The sequence below is a fragment of the Sceloporus undulatus genome, chromosome 3 (assembly GCF_019175285.1).
Source record: "Sceloporus undulatus isolate JIND9_A2432 ecotype Alabama chromosome 3, SceUnd_v1.1, whole genome shotgun sequence".
Taxonomy (NCBI): Eukaryota; Metazoa; Chordata; class Lepidosauria; order Squamata; family Phrynosomatidae; genus Sceloporus; species Sceloporus undulatus.
The window spans coordinates 100,192,875-100,214,374 of record NC_056524.1 but is presented as its reverse complement, the minus strand read 5'-3'; the positions used below and the strand labels follow the sequence as shown (position 1 = coordinate 100,214,374).

At 38.0% G+C, this 21,500-nt stretch overlaps 1 protein-coding gene across 1 annotated transcript in view; it reads left to right on the top strand.

The window, feature by feature from the left end:
• Positions 1–21,500, top strand: part of INPP4A (inositol polyphosphate-4-phosphatase type I A) — a 132,077-nt gene that overhangs the window by 77,825 nt on the left and 32,752 nt on the right. Inside the window, 7 exon segments of the mRNA XM_042458160.1 lie at positions 556–686; positions 3,216–3,320; positions 5,391–5,499; positions 11,982–11,999; positions 15,619–15,802; positions 17,594–17,812; positions 18,794–18,932. Of these exon segments, the coding sequence (XP_042314094.1) occupies positions 556–686; positions 3,216–3,320; positions 5,391–5,499; positions 11,982–11,999; positions 15,619–15,802; positions 17,594–17,812; positions 18,794–18,932 (905 nt within the window).

Genomic DNA, 21,500 nt, shown 5'->3' with positions numbered 1-21,500 from the left:
TTAGAGTTCAGCATATACCTTTGCATGCCTTTTAGTGTAGGACCTGCTTCACTACGGTCCTGGGACTCAGGAGTGGAGAAGGACTCTGTCTTTGAAGTGTTTTCTATCACTTGTAAAGTTCTGGATCTGGCTGGGGAGCAACCCAATTGTTGGATGGCCCTCGGGGTCAAGTGTGTCATGCAAGGAAAGGCTGAGGCAATAGTCTCAATCAGGGTGATACCCAGCCTCAAATGAGCTCACATCAGGTTGCTCTTACCTCTTGCGTTATCCAGGATCAGTATGATATAAATAGATGCCAAGTCAATAAAGTGGCCCTTATTTAACCCAACTTTCTGTGGTTGATCACTTGGTAGACCATAGTGTTCCTCCATCGTCCAGTTTTAGAGGTATTTAGTTTATATGTCCTAGAGGTAAGTATACAGTATTTTTCTATGCCTGGTGCAGTATGTTGTGTCACACAAACACAAAGAAATCTGGTGGAAGGGGAGGGGTGCTTGCTTTTGACTAGACATACTTTACCTAGTTGCCTTTCAATGTCTTTGAATGTTTTGGTAGAGTTTGTGAACTTGAAGAGCTGGGAGAGCTGTCTCCTTGCTGGGAAAGTCTTCGTCGGCAAATTGTGACTCAGTACCAAACCATCATTCTGACCTACCAGGAAAACCTTACAAATCTTCATCAGTACAAAGGTAACTGACCTCTGCTTTGATAATGGACAACTCCATGTTTCATCCATCGGTTTATGACTGTTTCTAATCACCTGTTGTAATATTCTTTGCCTTTTCTTTAGTATCAAAGTTGACATATAAAAATTTATGGTCAAAATAGTGATCACTTCCATTAAAGCGATCTATGATCTCTGTGCCCTTGTCCGTCAGCTTACACAAGTGCCCTGAAAGACACAGAATAGGACATAAGAAGCCATAAGCATTGAGTTATTCCATAATCCATTTTATAAATGGTTTGTATGTTGTACACTGGAATATTAGAGGGAAAGTGTGGTTATGAGTGTATATGAAGATGGAGTGACAAATGTAGAATATTGGGCAGAATATGTTTCTATATGGACAGATTTGTTAAGAGCATGGAAGTGGGAGGTGCTGTTGGAATGATGTAGTGAGCATGTAAGAGAGGAAAAGGGTCTTGAAGGTAACACAGAGAGGAGGATCTAAATTCTGAGACTGGGACTCTTTAGGGGAATATTGTCAGGTAGTTACAATACAGAAGACAGACAGCCTCCTCTGTGGTTTCTCCCAGGCTGGGGAGCTCTCTGCCAAACTAGACAACATTGATCCCTCCCTGCTCTCCTTATGAATTTAAGTGGCTAGAAAGGTTTTTTAAGGGGGTCTGTTTGCTGTTATTTTTATTGTTCCTGTCATGTTTTTAAATTATTTTATATTGTTTTTAAATGTTGATGTTTTAATATGGGAGTTTATTCGTGTTGTAACTTTTTATTATTAATTCTTCATTCATTCATTTACCTTGTTTTAATTTATGTATTAAGCCCTCTTGGGTCCCTTTCAGGAGAAAGGTGGAATATATATAAAATAAAAATAAAATAAAATACAACTAATGGTATTAGTGTTTAAGAGTGATATAAAGTCCTAAAGAGTGATGTACAATTCATGTAACATTTAATGTTGTATGTAATATAAGTATATTTTTTCTTCATCATAACCATCATAACTACATGAGGCCAGAATTCCATTTAATAACGCAATTATATTCTGTTATAACCACTCCAACCACCAGATTTATACAGTGGACCCTTGTTATATGCTGGGGTTTGGTTCCATGATCCCCTGTGGAGAACAAATTCTGTGTATGCTCAAGTCCCATTAAATATAATGACATAGCAAAATGGTGTCCCTTATTAAAAAAAATGGAAAATCAAGGTTTGACATTTGAAATTTATATTTTTTTGGAACATTTTCAAACCGTGTAAGCTTGAATCTGTGTATAAAAAATCTGTGTATAAGAAGGGCCGGCTGTACTAGTGTTAGAAAACTAGAGCTAAGAGCTGAACCGAACAGCCTTTTGTAATTATTTAGTAATCCAGTGAATATCTTGGAGGCATTAATATCTTAGGAAGAGTGTGATGATATGAGTTAGGATCACCACAGATAATCACCATAGTTGGTTTGTCACAAGTATACTTCTTATATGCCACCCACCCTTCCTTTTCTGTCCATAGCAAATTACTACAGGGAGTGCTGCATTGGGCTACATGAGGCTGCCATATTCCCTATGTTTTCATTTGTTTATATGATTTATACAATGCGCCCCGTCATATGTGAGCACACCATACATGGCTTCCAGCATATGCTGGAAGCCACGCTGGAAAGACTTCTCCTGCGCCCCGGAAGAAGCAGTGGTGTGCCGGGTGCACACTGTGGGAATGAGCCCAATTAGTTCTAACGGGGCTTCAGTTTACGCGTTTTCCCCTTATGCAGCGGGGTCCATGAAAGGGAAGGGCCAACTGTACCTGCCTTTTGATGCAACACCATCTCTCTGCAATCAATAAAATGCAAATAACTCACCTTTGAAACAAAACAAAATCTAACAGTGGAATTGCAACAATAGATAAAGAACAGTGGGAAATAATTTAAAATGTCTTTAAATATCATGAAAGCACAGGCGAACAGCTGGAACTTGTTCTGGTGCTTAAAAGATGTCAGAGATGTGTCCTTGTGTATGTATAGATGGAGAGATGGAAAAAATTGAGTTCTGTTGAATCTTGTTGGGATTGTCTTGCTGCATGCTGTCCCTGAGTTGAAAGCATCAGGGGATGAAATAAACATGTATCAAACAATAGCTTGTTGAGATGCATAAGGATATCTTTTGAGAATTGTATTAACCACAAATCTTCAGTCCAAATCTGGTTCCCTGAGGGGTTTCTCTGGAGACAGAGAAAAGTAATGGAACAAATGTTATCTGTAGAAACTCAGCAAGATTACTTGAGGGAATGGGGATTTGGAGTCTTGGCTCTTAATCTTGCCTACATCATGAAAACCATCCCACATCCTGTCCCCAAGCAATCTATTTACATATATACTTTTGCTATATTTTGAACTTGAATTTGTTACTAACCCTTCCATCCTTCCTTCCTTCCTTCCTTCCTTCCTTCCTTCCTTCCTTCCTTCCTTCCTTCCTTTCCCTTTGTCTTGTAATGGTTGTGTTTTGAAGGACTGAATGTGTATTCCTTCATGTTTCCTCAGGTCCATCATTCAAAGCAAGTAGCCTGAAAGCTGATAAAAAGCTGGAATTTGTGCCCACAAATTTGCACATACAACGAATGAGGGTCCAAGATGATGCAGGTTCAGGTATCTTTTCTTGTTCACAAATCCTGTAAACTCACAGCAAATCCACTTCTATGACTGTGGATCTTTATTTAGTTTGGACAGCAAAAATCTGTATGTGAAAGAATGGTTTTAGTGTTTACAGAAGTAAGAAAATAGCTTTTGGAGGGGGACCAAAAGACCCATTAACGCTGGGCTTGCTGACTGTCTGGGAGTATGGAATGGAGTAGTCTGAACCCTGAACAGGAATAGGGACAGAATGAAAATTTCTCACTTCCCAACTGGGGTCAAATTTGGAGTTCCCATCCCCACAAGAAACTTAGGACATTACAGCACAAGGTTAAAAAGTGGGATTTTAACAGGATAAAAGTGTCTTTGCTTGGTACTTATCAGACGACGTTGTGTCCATCCTGCTCCCATTCTGTTACTGTAGTGCACCCTTTCATTGATGGGCAAAACTTGTCAATGAGCTCTCAGTGTCACTTTTATAGCACAGGTATTTTGGTGTGAAAAGTCTCTTGGTAATGTGGAAGGCAAGGCTAAGAAATGGTGATTAGTTGAGAATGTATTTCTGCTGCCTGGATAGGACTGTAAGTGAAGATGTATAGGTTAAGATCAAGGTGATTTCACTAAATATTTGTTGTAGGGGAAAATAACACTTGGTGGTGTCATGATGCGTGAAAGGGGCTTGTGAAAAACTCTGAGCCCAAGGAATGAAGATTTGTGTTGGGTAGGAAAACTTGGAAGATGCTTGCATCAGGGGTCTTCCACAGTTATTAGATTTCAACTCCCAGAAGCTCCAACATGGAGATTTTGGGAATTCTAGTCTGGAAATTCTAGTCTAATTCTAGTCTAAAACATCTAGTTTACAAAAGGTTGAGAAACACTGATCTATGTCACAGTGCTATTATGTGATACTTCTATGCCAGCAGAAAGTTAGGTATTAATATATTCCAGAGCTGGACTCTCCATGGATGCCATCAGTTCCTAAACTTGTAAGGGCTTTTAATAATGTAAAATTATCATCAGTCCTACTTATTTGGGGAGAATGGATCACTCACATTGCATCTAGATTGCTTGATTTTCATCCATATCCTTAAACTAATCTTCGGTAATGCAGTTGTTTTTCCAAGCTCTGATTCCAATGACCTCTTGCAATTGAGATCCAGAAACTGGCACATACTTGAATCGAGTGGAATAATGTTCAAGTACTTTGGATACTGATTAAATGTTTACACAGACTGAATGAATAAAAAATAAATGAAGGGATGGGACTATTTGAGTTCATAAGGCAGTAATAAAGGCATTATAATCAGACATATATTATAGCACTCTGCTCCTTACCATCTTGGACATTTCACAGGAGTGATATTACTAATCTGTCATTTGAGCACTGAAACATCCTACCATGATTTTTACAACAAGTAAACCTTCTAGGATTTTACAAGTCTTCGGGTATAACAGCCTACAGCAATTCAGAGAATAAACACAATGGTAGTGAGAATTAAAACTACAACAAAAACTTGCAATTTTTTGTATTGTGTTGCAATTTTACTGTACACCGCTATGATCATTGCGGAATAGCGGTCTATAAATAAAACTTATTATTATTATTATTAACAGTAGTGTGAGTAATTATATTTGAAAAGCCTGTCACACTATGAGAGTATCCTGCAAAAATAGTATACCATTGTGTTTCAGCAGCTATTTTAATGTCTGCTGCTTGTTTTAATAGTTGCCTTTGACAATGAACAATAGCAATTGATATTTTCATTTCCCTGAATAACATCTTTCTGTTGGTCTTGACTGCAGCTTTCAACTGGTCTTAAATCATCATAAATTCCACTACACATTAGGCCTAGCTCTGTGGTCCAATTTCTTGGGGAAATGGTTAAGAAAACCTGGGTCAAATGAGGTTTGGCATGCACAGTGTCGTTTATTACTACAGCAGAAGTGTTATAGACCCTTTATAAGATTAGTAAGAAATTTAAGAAAGTATATTTTTATACCATCAATGTTCAAAGACTTGCATTCTAAATTAAGATTATGAGACACTTTCTTGAATTCCTTTCCTCTTCATCTTTGTCCATTTAGATCAAAATTATGATATTGTAACGATAGGAGCACCAGCAGCTCATTGTCAAGGCTTCAAATCTGGAGGTCTGCGGAAAAAGCTGCATAAATTTGAAGATGCAAAGAAACAGTAAGTTAGAATGGTTAATGTATGTTTTTTTGTTCCAACCATAGGGTTTATAAAAAGCATGCTACTTCTTCATAGCAAGCACCACTCTAAAACCACAAAACTTAAGTATATTTTATGCAAAGAATGGGACAGAAAACCTGTTTTCCTGTGGTGGTTGTTTTTAATAGTTATATTATTCAGCATTTAGCAGATTTTCTCATTTAATGAATGCATGATACATGCTCCATACATGCTTGATTTAATGAAAGCTTAAATATTAGTTGTGCATTGAAAAGTTATGTTTTTGAACTACCACTTTCAGAATTTCCCCAGCCAAGTTGTAACTTTAAAATCCAGAAAGTTACTTTCCCAGAAGGTTAAGATGCTACGTGAGGTCTTTTTTTATAGTACCCAAGCTGGTACTGGGCTTCTGATATGAGGTGCTGAATCTTGATGGAATCAGCGGCTTCCCTGGGTACCCTCCTGTTCTGCTGCCAGTATTGCCAATGCCTAGCAAGAAAGTGCTGGTGATGGGGAGGGAAAGGAGCAGTCAGAGAATCTTTCTTAATTGGCTTGCATCAGTCCCTAAATTCCCTTGCTTTATTCCCTACATTTTAAAAACCTATTGTATAATCACCTGCAGATAAAGATGACTTTCACTTCTAGTGACAATGGGCATGTTTGATCATCTGATTCGATATAATAACTACATTTGATTTTTTTTTCTTTTTGCATTTTCCCCCTCAGCATTTTTAAGGAACATATTTGAAGGTTTTCTTAAAAAATTTCTCTTAATTTTTAATAATTTGAATACAAACACAGACACACATAAATGATATAATGCATTTTTCCTCTCCTGAACACAGAAGGAAACATGTCTGAACTGTTTTTTGCTGGTTTTCTGGTGTATCTTTCTGGTAAATCTGGCAATAACCACTGCTGAGAATGCTATTGCCATAGTGAGAGCTTGTATTCTTGGCCTTTTAACTTTGACTATAGGGTTCCATAGAAAAATCAATCAGTGCTTTTTTCAGTTCAAGAAGTAGTTGCTGATGATAAATGCCAGTTGACCTTTCCAGGCATTCCAACTGTATTTATACATTATATTGGCAGAAAATTAGAGATTTTTCTCCTTCACAGAACTGTACAGCAGCCTTAATTTAAAGAAACACATTTTCAGGGAGTTCTGTAGCATATTTGAAACAAGTGTAATTTAGAGTTCTTCTTTCTTTGTTTACATTCTAATATTTATATTTCTTCCTTGATTGTTTCCACTATACATTGAAAACATGGTACTTAAGAGTGTGAATCTCTGGTAAGATGCATGATTCTCCAGTGGAATCATATGCAAACTGAAATAACTGGAATTCTCACATTACTGATTGCCACATTACTGTCCCTCTATGTTGATCCCCATGTACTGTGTAATGAAAACTTTATTTATTTATTTATTTATTTGTATCCCGCTCTTTTCCCAGGACTGGGACTCAGAGCGGCTTCACAGTATTATGTCTTTTATACTTAAAAATAAAGTACTGAGGAAGGGATTGGACATACCTACATAGAGGCTTTTTAAAAAGCATTCAGTAACGCTTTTCATACAGTACTACACTAGTTTCCTTGTGTTCTTGATTGTCAAAATCAAATTGGGTGGAATGAGGGAGGTAAGTTGGATAGCTTCCTACTGTATGAGGTGCCCGTATCTCTCTACTGATTTTTTTTTAAAAAAAAAACTTTTAAAGACTCTTCCTGTGCTATTTCTATGTTTTGTGGTTTCAACAGATTACAAAAGAAGTGTCCAGAAAGATTACACATGCGTGTAGAGAGCATTCATGTAGATGTTTCTTTTTTTGAGACCTGTCTTGCTTGAGATCACTGTGGAAGAAACTTAATTTTAAGCATGCCTCTGTTCTCATCCTGTGCCTACATTTTCCACACATCCCATCAATGCCTGTGGTAGAGCTTCAAAATGTTACTTTTTGGACTACAACTCTCAGAATCTGTGCCTGTTGGGATGGGGAAGAGGATTCTGTAGACTGTAGTCTAGAAGTATCTTTTCAGCCTGTGGATAGAACTGTGACTTGATAAAGACTAGAACCTCCTGGGAGAGGGTTGCTTGCCTCTGCAGACCTTTAGTGGTTTATTAAGAATATGATAAGTATATTAGGAAAATTGCTGCCACCACAGCATGTTTTATTCATTAGATTGTTATTATTACTGTTCACTAGGGTAGGCTTTAGGTCTTTTCATGCAGCAGAGGTCTTAAGAAAAAGTAAAATGTACAAGTAGTAACAATACTGCTTGCTTGTATATTATAGATTGTGTCTAAAACACCTAGTATCTTTGTCAGATTGCTAAACATCTTCAAAGAAAGACAGCCCAAAAGTTGCCATAATATAGCAATTGTTTGACAGAGACATCATTTTGTTCTGTTTTGTTTCATTCTGAAATTCTGGAAATGAGAATACAGATATATTATCAGTGCTGCTTGCATGGGGAAACATTTCTGGGGATAGGTTAGAACAGACTGATCTTCTTTCCACGTGTTCCCTGTTGCCTTGCTCTCATAGCAACATCAAGTATCCTGTAGTCTTGTACCAGCCGAAGGTGGCTTTGTAAAAACAGTGGTGTCTGCTGTCTCTGTTAAAGTTAATAGGACTATTAAATAGGCTTAGATTGGAGCCTCCCATCGCTAATTTATCTCAACTGCGTATGTTAAACAACTAAGCATACAGCTGTAAATATAAAATACATAGGTTTTAAGATACAGTACCATCCAAAATCCATAAGACAGTGATAACCTTTATTGGGCCAACCAAAATGCACATTATAAATGTTGCAAGTTTTCAAAGCTCTAGTGGCTTCTTCATCAGGCAAAAGTGTTAAAAACGATACAGGAGGGGAAAAGAATGACTATGTTAGTCATAGTTCTGAATTTGGTCAATGTTATGGAAGGGTATTCATGCAGGTAGGCCCCTCCACCTTCTGGCCATGTGGATACTGGGAGGTTCAGTCCAAGAAACAAACTTTAAATTCTAGTTGCAAGACAAAAAAAACCCTACTGCTTTTGAGATCCAGGTTTTAAGAAAATCTAGTAAAATCTGGGTCTTTCTATATCAAATTTTCTGTCTCAAAGCATTTCTTTCAGAGAGATCACTGCCCATCTGCAAATTAAGTTGTGTTTCTCCCCATGGAGTGTGGGAGGACATACAGATCATCTAGTATAACCCATTACTCTGCTATTTTTTTAAAAAAAAAAATTGATGTCACATTTAGTCTGATAGGCCTGTGAGGTGTGCTTGTAAACACTGAGATTGAGTGTGCTCAGAACCACCATAACTGAAGTAGGATTTGAGCTTGGGTGTTCGCTGTCCTGACTCTTTCAGACATTTGAATGTTTGAAAGAAGTGGTAGTGACAGTAGCTTCATTATTTTATTTCACCGTTCATTTTTATTTATTCTCTTTTTTTCTTCATTGCTTTTAGCTTGTGAATGCATTTTTATGACTATTGGGTATTTGCTTTTATATTTTTAAAATACTGTGAACTATTAGTTTCTTTGGAGGAAAAAAGATATCTGAACTGATAATAAAACACAATACTGTGATGTTCTGGCCAAAATCCAATTGCTCACCCTAACTAGACTAGAGGAATCAGCTGCTGGGTGGTATGTTAACATTTAGGTAAATCTGATTGATTCAATGGACTATTGATGACAGACCATGAAATGACAAGATCAGACACAAGTAAATGGATTGAATAAGGGTCGCTTTATTGACCAACACTGCAGTGTTGTTTGCCACATGGTTGGGGGAGCACACTGTAGGGTGTGTGTGTGAGAAACTGAATCTAGGTCTGTTATATTTTATATGGAACAATGGACATTTCATGTGCATTCACAATTCCTTTTTGTTTTAATTTTCCCTATATACTATAAAGCATTTGTGATTTAGCAATGCAAAGATAGTTTTATCAGACTTTCTCCTGTTCTGGGAAATCATCTATTCATTTCTAAAATATATATTCATGCTTTGCATTAACAGCATGTGATTAGAATTGAGGCAGAAAACAGCCACACAATCTGCATACTCTGACATAGAAGTTTACCGCACGGGGGATAAAACGTCCCCCAATGCGTTCTAACGAGCACGAGTGCAGGCGGAGCGTGATGGGAACCCGATGGGGCCCAGAATGCGACTTTACAGCACAGGGAACACCGCCACCGAGCATTCCCATCGGGTTCCAGAGGGCGCCATTTCTGGGAACACTTCTGAAACAGTTCCCAGAAATGGCATCCAATGGCGCCCTCTGGAACCCGATGAGAATGCTCAGCGGCGGCAGCGGCATTCCCTGTGCAGTAAAGTCGCGTTCTGGGCCCCATTGGGTTCCCATCACGTTCCGCACGCACTCGTGCTCATTAGAACGCATCGGGGGACGTTTTATCCCCCGTGCAGTAAACTTCATAGTGTACAGTTGTCTTGTTAAGAGATCACTAATAGCTGAGTTAAAAATGTAATCAAATTTAGAATAAATTTTAGTTTCCCTTTTAAGAAAGGAATACTGTTTTTATTATTAAGTACAGTAATCCTTTCTACACAAACCTTTCTGCTACTGAGAATCACTATAATATCTAATGACTTCAATACTGGTCTTTAGAATAGACCCATTGTTATCAGTTGGATTTACATAAATCGTGATTTACAATCCAACAGTTGATTGAGGTTTTCTGTAATTGGGACTAGCAATTGGATTGAATCCTTCGACACTCATTTTTTGTAATACATATCACAGTGGTTTCTTGGATGTTTATAATGCCATGGGCACATCTGTAAAAATGTTGATGTTTTAAAATATTTGAACCAGCGTTACATGACAGAGAGTGGGAAGGGAAGTGCTGTAACTTGCTGCATTTACTTCTTCACTCAGTTTCATCTCCTGTGTCCCATTTGCAACCCTTCCCTCCTGCTTGCTTATAGTAAAAATTATCTGGATAGACAGAGTTATGCAACCCATATGTAGGTCAGAATTCAAAGAATAATTTAAGTGTATTCAAGGGCTTGGGTACATCCATCTATTTTTTTTTTAAATCTCCTCCATCATTGGTTTGGACAGCACTGTATCAGCAGTGCCATAAACTAAGTGAATTATAGTTTAAGGCCTCTGATTATGTGGGGCCTCTTAAAATAACCCATACATCAATAAATAAATCCATATTTCAAATTTTGCCCAATTGTTGAAATTATATACCTTTTTAGGAATTATGATGGACAAGACTGAATTCTTCCCCCCTTCTGGTTCAGCCAGTACAATTAAAAAGCATGTTGAAAACAGTTCTGGAGGGAGGGAAGAGGAGGAAAAAGCCTTGTTTTCATAGTTTAGAGCCAAACAGGGATTTGGACAGTTGAGAAAAAGATTGAATTAGTTAGGCAAAATGCTAGCCAGATGAGAAGAGAGAGTTAAAAGAGAGAGTGCTGTGTGCATTACTATTATTATTAACCTTTATTTATAAAGCGCTGTAAATTTACACAGCGCTGTACATACAATCTTTTAGTTAGACGGTTCCCTGCCCTCGGGCTTACAATCTACATTCAGGGAAAGGTTATGAAAGGATAGGGATATAATTAAATTAACAGGGAAAGAGAGCTAGCCTGATAACAGTCTATGTTTAGAGAAGCATTAAAATAAAAAAGGTTTTGTTTTTTTTTAACATTGAACCCACTGCTGTTTTGTCAGGGAACTTATTAGTCCTGGCCTTGTAGACAATGGGATGCACATGCTACTATATCTGTAGCTGGTAGTGGGTTCTCAGGAAGGATTAACATAAGTCAGAGATTCCAGGATAAGGTATTAGAAGTAACCCTTATTGGTTTTTAGCAGATTCTTCTGTGAGCTGCTTTGGGTCCCAATCAAGGAGAAAGGCAGTATATAAAAGAAATAAAATAAATACATAAGTAAATAATAAATCTGAGACTCTGTCACAATAATGCTATGCGGCCTCTTAAACAGAGAGTTTAGGGCTTCAGCTTCTCTTAATTTGACCCTGGATACCAGAACTTGCTTTTGAGAGTTCCTCCCATTTCAAAAACAGCTTACTGTGCTGTATGGGAGACTTAGGGAAAGTATCACAAAGCACCCCATCCCTGTTGGTCCATACAAATGAACTGTGTTAGTTCCGTGGATTCCAGCCATAAATTTTTGGATGCTGGAGTTGTACTTCCATATTGATGAGCTATTCATATATTTTGCTGTCAGGATGCCTTGTGTGCTGTGTAATTTTGCTCCTTGTGATGATACAACCAAAAATCTACAGGCTGCATGTCATTTACCATTTTGCATTAATTGTAATTTTGTTTTGCTTCCAAATTTATCAACATGAACCAAGCCTTAGTGGAGACTATTAAAACAATTAACATATTTATCCAATATTGCTTTGCTTTGTTTTCTGTTTTTGGTATTTGCTAACAAATAACGGCTAATTTTCCTTTTGGTTTCTTTTTTTTTTAGCAGTTATGAGGAATGTTGGTGAGTTTTATGTTTCTGAGTTTGAGCACAGAGCTCTAATCTTTTTGAAGAAAAGTTGATGTATTACTGTGTAGATATTGCTTGATTTTGTTTCCTTTTTAAATGCTGTGCATCTTGGCTTGTTTTGATTTTGTGTCATTACATTACATTAATATGGCTGTTTATTGAACTATATTGTATGATGAGATTGCCCTTTCCACCTGAATTGTTTGCTTTACCAATGAACAGCTAACACTGATGACTAAAATTTGAGTTTTAGATATTAAGAGACAATTTGGAATGCTTCAAACAGCTTAAGTAACTACTTGTTAGTTGTTGTTGCTATGTGCCTTCACATCATTTCTGACTTATGGTGACCCTAAGACAAACCTGTCATGGGGTCATCTTGGCAAGATTTATTCAGAATGGGTTTGCCTTTGCTTTCCTGAGGCTGAGTAAGTATGACCCAATGAGTTTCTTTGGATGAGTGGGGATTCAAACCCTGTTTTCCAGGGTCATAGTCTGACACTCAAACCACTGCATCATGCTACATTTTAACAACCCAAAAAGCTTCAGGTTCTTTTGCTATACCTTAACATTATTTTTCCATAGTTCTAATAAACATCTCAAATATAAGGTGGCACATTAGATTATGGTAGGAGGGAGATAGGATGCATTGTGGCTCAATTTGTAAAACATGGGCTATCCAGGGCTTAAATGCCAGTAGGTCATACTATCTAGTCTGGGAACCTTTATCCTTGTCCCCCAGTGATGGAACTGGCACATCAGTGATATGAGAGGACACAATCAGTACCAGCCCCAAACAGTCTCCGTGTGTTACAAAACCAAACTCTGCTGGTAAAATAGGTTCAGACTCAGCAAGCCATATTTTATATTAGACCCTAGTAGTGTGATGCCTCTCCTATTTTTCCTATGGAGTCTAGTCGTAGCTGTTTGAGTACATACATATAAGTCCATGCTCACAGGGGCTACCGGTTTAATTTCAGAAACTGGACCCATGTATAGAAAGGAATGCACAGGGAAATCCATTTCCACTATTCAAAGGAATGGGACAGTCTGTTTGTGCAAGAGTTGTGTGTAGACCTAGATCTAGAACTGGGTTTCATTTCAATGCATGAATTGGCCTCTGCTCATTCAAGGATTAGATTGCTCTTGGGTTCTATGGGACTAAACAGTTGAATGTTTAGGATTGTTTTCTCAGACCTCCATTCTGAAAACCTAAAGGCTTTTTTTTTTTTTTTTTTTTTTTTTGTTGTCTGGATATATATTTAAAGGGGGTTTCCTTTTTTTGCCTTTCTAAGGATTGCAAAACATACAGATTCAAATTAATCACAGTCATATTCCAGTTAATCAGTGTCTACATTAAAACATCACCTCACAAATTTAGTTTCTCAAACAAGTTGATATTTTTTCCTGAAAGCACTATTGTATTAGCTTTCTGTGGAACATAAATTTATATAAATCTTTCAAATTATTTGAGGGTTTTCTAAACATTATTTTTACAGTTCATGTTGTCAGTGAAGGATAATAACTGTTCATTTGGGAGAATGATTGCAAAAAGCAGACTGTGTGACCCTCATGCCTTCAAGTGATTTATTTCCTCTCATTCTGAGACTGGATTTGCTTCCTTGCTTTTCAATATAAGTCTCACCAGAATATGTACTGCATGCATTTTGCTGCTAATTATATTATAGTTCTGCATGGTATCACTCCTGTCGTATAAGACAATTTATTCTTAGCAAATCCAAATATTTTGCTGTAACTTTTGTTACATGCCTGTTGCTTGTAAAAATCAACAACAAATCATGTCCTGAAAATAGATGGTGTGTAGAATGAAAATGGTCCATATATTTTGACAGATGTCTTTCAATGCATTCTTAAAGGAAAGCCCAAAAGTAATATCTTCACATTCCTCTTATCAGTGCCAAGTTACTTCCTAGATACTTAACAACACATATTCATTATGCACCAGCTTCCCAAGTCTTAATAAATGTATTTCTTTTCTTCAAGACTAACCTGTTGGGTTTGCACCTGTGCAGAGCCACATTCAAAGCATTTTAGAACAGAGGAGACTTTGGTCAGGATTCCCCTGTCCAATGATACCACTAACCGCCTCTCTCTTAGTTCCTTTTCTTCTACTGTGTGAGCACAGCATGGGAACATCTCTGCTGAGGGACTTCAGTATAGTCTTGAGATTGCCTAGTTGTTTTCCACTTAGATTTATTATACTTGGACTTCCTTGAGTGCTAGTCAATGTATTTCCCTCCAAACAGTTGTTTTGGAAACAGCTTTCAAAGTTTAGATCCTCCAAAGTTAGCCTTTAAAAGCCTTTTGCTTTTTAGCAGAGGATATGTGCCACAAGAGCCAAATATCCATAGAGTTGTTCCTGTACATGAAATATCCCATTCTGGATTGGAAGCTGTTCCTTATCAGACTTAGATACTGACTGTAAAAGGTTTCTTGACTTAAAAAGAACATTACGTGTATCCAGGTTGATACACTCACATGACACTTTATTCAACTGGATGTTGTATGTTAGTAAAGTCCACTTTCTAACATTCTGGTAATAGAGATATCTTCTTGACAGTATTGACACTTACTTACACATAAGAACCATTTTCCTTTGGTGACATGGTCCAGCCATTAAAATATTTTGAAGACCCAGTCAAACATTGAGCAGCAGTGCACCATGCAGAAAATGGATGATGGTGTGTTTGCCTTGCCTGATAAGCAGTTCTTCAAGTATGGCTTTGACTAAACCAGAGTCTTCAAACTAGCAAGAAATATTTAAAATGCAGCTAAAAAACTTTAGTTTTTTGGGACAGAGGAATGTGTGGACATTATTTAGTTAGTGGTGAATTACATAGTGGTGATAATGCAGATGGCTAGATCAAGGCTGAGCTGCCATTTTTCTGCTAGGGGTCACATTGCTTTAGGGCAATCTGTCAGGAGCTGCATGTAAGTAGTGTGTGGGACTAAAACCAGTAGGAATCAGGGCCATAGCAAAAAAAAAAAAATGCTTGCTAGTCCCTTTTCTGTCTCCCAGTTTCTACCATCCTCTCCTCCCCACCCAACCTCATGCATCTAGTAATCTGGGATGCTGAACTTTTGAAGTTATCCCAGAGCTGCATGGGATTAGACCAAGGGCCAACTGTGTCCTTAGAGTAACAAGTTGTCAACAATTTGCCCAGAGGCTTTTTGGCCAAATGAATGGAATGTTAATTAGAATAAAAAAAGAATGCACAAGGGAAGGGACTAAGCTAAGGGGCATTAGAGGACTCTTCCTTACCATTTTGGTGTCATTCCATGATTGCTACCCTCTCTTCTTGGGCATTTCTCTATCTCTTATGTGTGACTTCTGAACAATCACGTGGCATGTGCAATTTGCCTATCTGCATCCAAATGCTTTTATTCACTGCAGGGTATCACCGTGATGGTAGTTCACATATTAGACTTTGTTGTGTACTGTCAATCATTTCAGATTTGATGATTAATTTGAAGAAAATGTTGCCTGCATTTTCTTCTTCTTCTAATACTACTGCTATATTTTAGCATGAAAAAAGAAGCAATTGCAGTGCCCAGATATTGTTTAAAACTGATTCCTTTTTGCTTTCCCCAGCACTTCAACCACAACCCAGTCAATAATATACATACCGCAGGACATTATCCGTGCAAAGGAGATCATTGCACAAATCAATACCCTGAAAACTCAAGTCAGTTACTATGCAGAAAGACTTTCCAGAGCTGCCAAGGACAGATCAGCCAATGGGCTTGAAAGAACACTTGCCATTTTGGCTGACAAGGTATCGGAAGTTATGCTTTTGTGTCCATTTGTGATTTTTCGTACATTTACCAAGATTTCCCCTTATGTATCCAGTTTGAACAGCAAGGTTGTGCTGTAAGGAAGCATAACAAGGCATTGTTAGCAGTTGTCCTGCATTTGTTGGATTTCTCTTTCCTGGATGTTTGCAAAAGTCCATTTTCGGGGAAATTTTTTTTTTTTACTTAGGCTAACACTGATGTTTTTATATACATTTGCATTTTCACCTTATATGTTTATCTGATCTTAAGATGTTTTATTGTACATTGTAATTTGGACTAAACTATATGGATGATATGGCATAATGCGAAATAAAAATAATTGCAATTTCACTGAGATTTTGCATCTCTTCCCTTTTCACCAAAATTTGGTTTTAGCAGACTATATGGGAAACCAGCTGCTTTTTTCCTTGGTAGTTGGAATGGCCATATGGGGTTGTTCCAGTTAAATTATGTCAATGAAAACCTTCAGTTTGAAGGTCTGGAGCTAATACTCCAGAGGACAGGATCAAAATTCAAAATGACCTGAATAGACTAGAAAGCTGGGCCACAGCTAACAGAATGAACTTCAACAGGGAGAAATGTAAGGTACTGCACTTAGGGCAAAAAAATGAAATGCACAGATATAGGATGGGGAACACCTGGCTTAAGGAGACAACATGTGAAAGGGATCTAGGAGTCCAAGTAGACCACAAGTTGAACATGAGTCAACAGTGCGATGCGGCAGCTAACAAGACCAATGCGATTTTAGGCTGCATCAATAGAAGTATAGTGTCTAGATCAAGGGAAGTAATAGTGCCACTATATTCTGCTCTGGTCAGGCCCCACCTGGAATATTGTGTCCAGTTCTGGGCGCCACAATTCAAAAAGGACATTGAGAAACTGGAGCGTGTCCAAAGGAGGGCGACTAAAATGGTGAAAGGTCTGGAAACCATGCCCTATGAGGAATGCCTTAGGGAGCTGGGTATGTTTAGCCTGGAGAAAAGAAGGTTAAGAGGTGATATGATAGCCCTATTTAAATATTTGAAGGGATGTCATATTGAGGAGGGAGCAAGCTTGTTTTCTGCTGCTCCAGAGACTAGGACCCGGAGCAATGGATGCAAACTGCAGGAAAAGAGATTCCACCTCAACATTAGGAGGAACTTCCTGGCAGTCAGGGCTGTTCGACAGTGGAACACACTTCCTAGGAGTGTAGTGGAGTCTCCCTCCTTGGAGGTCTTCAAATGGAGGCTGGATGGCCATCTGTTGGGGATGCTTTGATCTGGATTTCCTGCATGGCAGGGGGTTGGACTGGATGGCCCTTGCGGTCTCTTCCAACTCTATGATTCTATGACTTCATAGTAGCCATGCACTTTGTGGGTATAATTAGGGCATGCTGAAGAATGGAAGGCACTTCCCCACCATTATCTAAGTTAGTGATGCCTGTTTATCTCCCAACTAGGCAACAGGAGCAATTGGTGGCTTCTATATTATCAGGGCAGTGAATTCACTCCCAAGTTTGCATTCAAGGCTTAAAGGAACTATCCAAGATGCTGAACTTTATTCCTAAAGTTCCTATACACCTTAAAACTCCTTTCAAGCTATCCAGAACCTGGAATGGACTCACTATTCTGCTGATATGGGAACCACCAGCCCACACTGTTAGGCAGTATGGCTTCATGTTGTCTTGAGATAAAATGAATAGGAAGCTTGCTAAAATAACAAATGTTGAAACATTGTTTAAAGATAGATAATACTTTTTATAAACACTGTATGTCATTTTTTATCTTTTCTAGACAAGGCAGCTTGTCACTGTCTGCGACTGTAAGCTGTTAGCAAATTCCATCCATGCACTCAATGCAGCGAGGCCAGATTATATAGCCTCAAAAGCCTCTCCAACCTCTACAGAGGAAGAACAGGTTGTGCTCAGAAATGATCAAGACACTCTTGTGGCCAGATGGACAGGAAGAAATAGCCGCTCTTCTTTGCAGGTGGATTGGCACGAAGAAGAATGGGTAGGTTTGTTAACTTCATGATCAAATTCTTGTATGGCTACAACTCTAGCATTGAAAGAAAGTTCCTTTAAGTGAAGGTACAGGCCACCATGTTTTGAGACAGTCTGTTCAAAGAGGTAATTGTGGAACAGTCATGTGGTAGTCTTTCTCTCTTCTTGCTTCATTCTCCATAAGCATTTTCTAAGGAAAACAAAATCTGCGTGGTAGTAGCATCTGTTGATGAAATACCAGTCAGCTTGATCATGTTAACTGATTATACTTTCATGAACAATAACAAACAGCCTTGTGAAGGTTTTCTACCAAAACATAATCAGACTGAGAAACCTTAGTTTTGTGTTGGCATTAAATAGCATATTGCTTCAGTCATTTTCACTTAAATGCTTTGAGAATGTCTCTCTCTCTTTCCCTCTGTGTGCTTTCAGTTTCCTGCAAAACTAGAGCTAAAGACAAAAGATTTATATGATCTGATGAAAAACCATTTCCATCTGTTTAAAGTAACTTTTCCTGCTTCCACATAAGTTCTTCCCTTTAGTATTTATAGCAGCTCACAGAACCTGAATGAAGTTTTGCAGTTTTATCCAGATAGAAACTGATGTTGCTGGGGGTTTTTAAACCATGTTGCTAAGTGAGTTAAAATGGCTAGAATAGATTTTTGAGCTGCAGTTTTTCCAGTAAAATATAGAGGAAAGCATATCATAATGAGAGGTTTATTTACCATGAAGGGTATTCTGTGCCTATAAAATGTGTCACGAAATGAAAACACTGATAATAGTGGGAAATAATATTTTGAAAGATAGAATGGTTGTGGCTTTGACTGGGTCCATTGCAATAATCATTTTGCTCATGGAAATTCTTGAGTTTTCCATCTGCTGTTTTGACTCTTTCTATAGTGAAATTTAAAAATTAGCTTGCCCTATACCCTATTTATTTATTGAGCCTCAAGAGCACAAAGTCATATATTTGTTTGGTTTTTGTTTCCAGGAAAAAGTCTGGATCAATGTTGACAAAAGTCTTGAATGCATTATCCAGAGGGTGGACAAACTTCTTCAGAAAGAGCGATTGCAAAGTGATAGCTGTGAAGATGTTTTCCAATGTGACGTTAGCTGTTCTAGCAAGAAAGGTAAACGGGATACCCGTGCATACTGGATAAAGCCAAACGCCTTAAATACAACCACAGCATCTTCATCACCCCAATCATCATCACCCTCATCATCTCCATCATCATCTCCATCCATATCATCCTCTGCATGCCATTGTCCCAGAATCACAAGTGCGTATGATGACAGCCATGGCTTCATCTTGTTGCTGCTTTGCTCTGCTTTGACATATTTCTTAGCCTTTTGTCCATCATGCTCTGTGTGAATTTTCTTAATCAGTAAGACAAGAGTTTTCCCCATGTTAGACCTGAACAGTGGGAACCATTTTCCCTCAGTTCATTCTAAACTGTTGCTGTGATATTTAAAGGCCTCACACCATGTAGTTACAGGACTTATTGCACAAATCCCACCAATGTGTCTTAGAGCTGTAGACTGCATTACCAGGCAGATGGACTCAGTTAAAATTGACTTTATTTTACTTTAAATACCTGTTTGGGGCATACTAGAACAAATAGATTAAAGGCATACCATCCCTTCTTGAAGTCAATCTATAGGATAAGGCAATGGCAGTGTGAGGAGAAGCAGAAGACTCCTTAATTCCAAGCTGCATGTCTTTCCAGAGTTCTTTTTATCAGCCTTCAGGTTTGGGTGCTGCTGATTAAACCGTAAAAGCCATATTAAGTTTCTGCAAACTGACTCCCCTTCCCCTTGCAGAATTTCACTACCTAGCCTATCTATTTCTGAAAACATGTGAGAACTGGATACAGATATTTTAGGGCCCTTCCCTAAATTTTATATAGGATTTTCCCAAAAGACTCCAAGTACTTTGCTTTAGAAATCTTTAAAACAAATGTGAAAGGAAGATGTTGTATATTATACCTTTGATGTTTGGGTTACAAAATTGAGCATATATTTAGGTGATCTCATTGAACTCTTGAGCCAGGAATAGGCTATGGTGACCCTCCAGTGTGTTTTTTTTCCTTAGCCAGCATAACGAGTAATGACAGATGATGTCCACTACAGCCACCTGGAGATGCTAGGCTGGCCTCTCTATTGTGCATCTGGTGTTGTCTCCAGAATCAGTGGTAAAAGCTGAAATCTGGTTAGTGAATTCAATAGAAAATTGATCAGACCTTAAATCCCCATCAAGAGCATAACACTGTTCATCAGCTATACAAGCGTTCTCACTTAGTCTCTTTATCTCTCTGGGTCTCTCTCACCCACATACCCTGTAGCTAGAAAGAGATCAGCTAACAAACAACTGGAGACAGTAGGTTGAAAAAGGTCAGAGCAGAACACATGCAAATACATTTGCAAGGGACATGCTTCCTCAAAGCTGCAAATTAGGTTTGAAGTAAAATGCCAGCCAAATTTTAGGAGTGATCCCCCGAAGCCTGAAAACCAGTTCAGATGTTTTTGTCCATCTGCTTGTGCATTGGCAGGAATGGTTTGCTTCAGGGGTGAGCAATGTTTGTGTCCCTACAGTTGTTTTTGGAATGCAGCTCATCTTGTTGTTCATTGCTGGCTCTGGCTGCTAGGAGCTGATGGGAGTTACAGTCCAACACCATCTGGAGGGCAACAAGTTGCCTGTTCGCCCACTCACATTAGAAGAGGAAATCTGAGGAAATTTGTAACTTTGCTCTGTGATGAGGTGTGGACTTGAAAGGTGATAGCTGTGCTCACAGAAGATAATATGTGGAATTCTTTCATCCAGAATGTGTAGTTAAATGGAAAAATAACTTGGCTGAAAATGAGCCATGACTGAGCTCATACATTCAAGTTAACATGGGTGTCATTGACTTGTTCATTTAGCAGAAATCCTTGTTAGAAGGAGAATGAGCATAATCTTAATTCAAGAGTTTTTTGATGAGAAAGGGAAGAACAGTTTGGGAAGTTGAGACAGAGGGCATCTTCACACAGTATGCTGGCTGTAGATGTTACATGTATATATGGACATCTTTTCAACCTGTACCTGGAAAACTGATTGTTCCATGTACCCATATACACTGATTCTTAAAGATGCATGCTCATTCGTGTGTCATGCCCACATGTTACATGTTTGTCACAAAAGCACAAGTATAATATCAGAACAATTCTAATGGTTAGACTCTAACAAATTATGTGTTCTATAGAAAGATATCTTTAGAAATCTAATAGTTCTTCAGCACAGAAGTGAGGAATCAATGCATCCCATATGCTTACGGCACATTATATTTCAAAATATATTTAAAACCAAAATTAATCAGAAGTTGACAGAAGCATCCTTCCTCATACTATTTCCTCATTACACTTCCTTACAATTGTGTACATTTGTGATTCACTGACATTTCATAGTAAATATTTTACAGTATAATTTAGAAAAAGTAAAGTGTTATCACATTTGATTAATTAAGTACAATATGTCTTTTAATTTGTGAGATCTAGAATCAGGGGGGTGTAAATGGTTTTAACTTTTATCTCTGAGTTATTTATTGTCAAGTGTTATATAAGAATGAAATTAATTGAGTGCATTCACCATTATGAAATGGTTTAGCATGAAAACTAATGATGCCTTTACTGTTTGCAGATACAAAACTGACTTTTAAAAATGA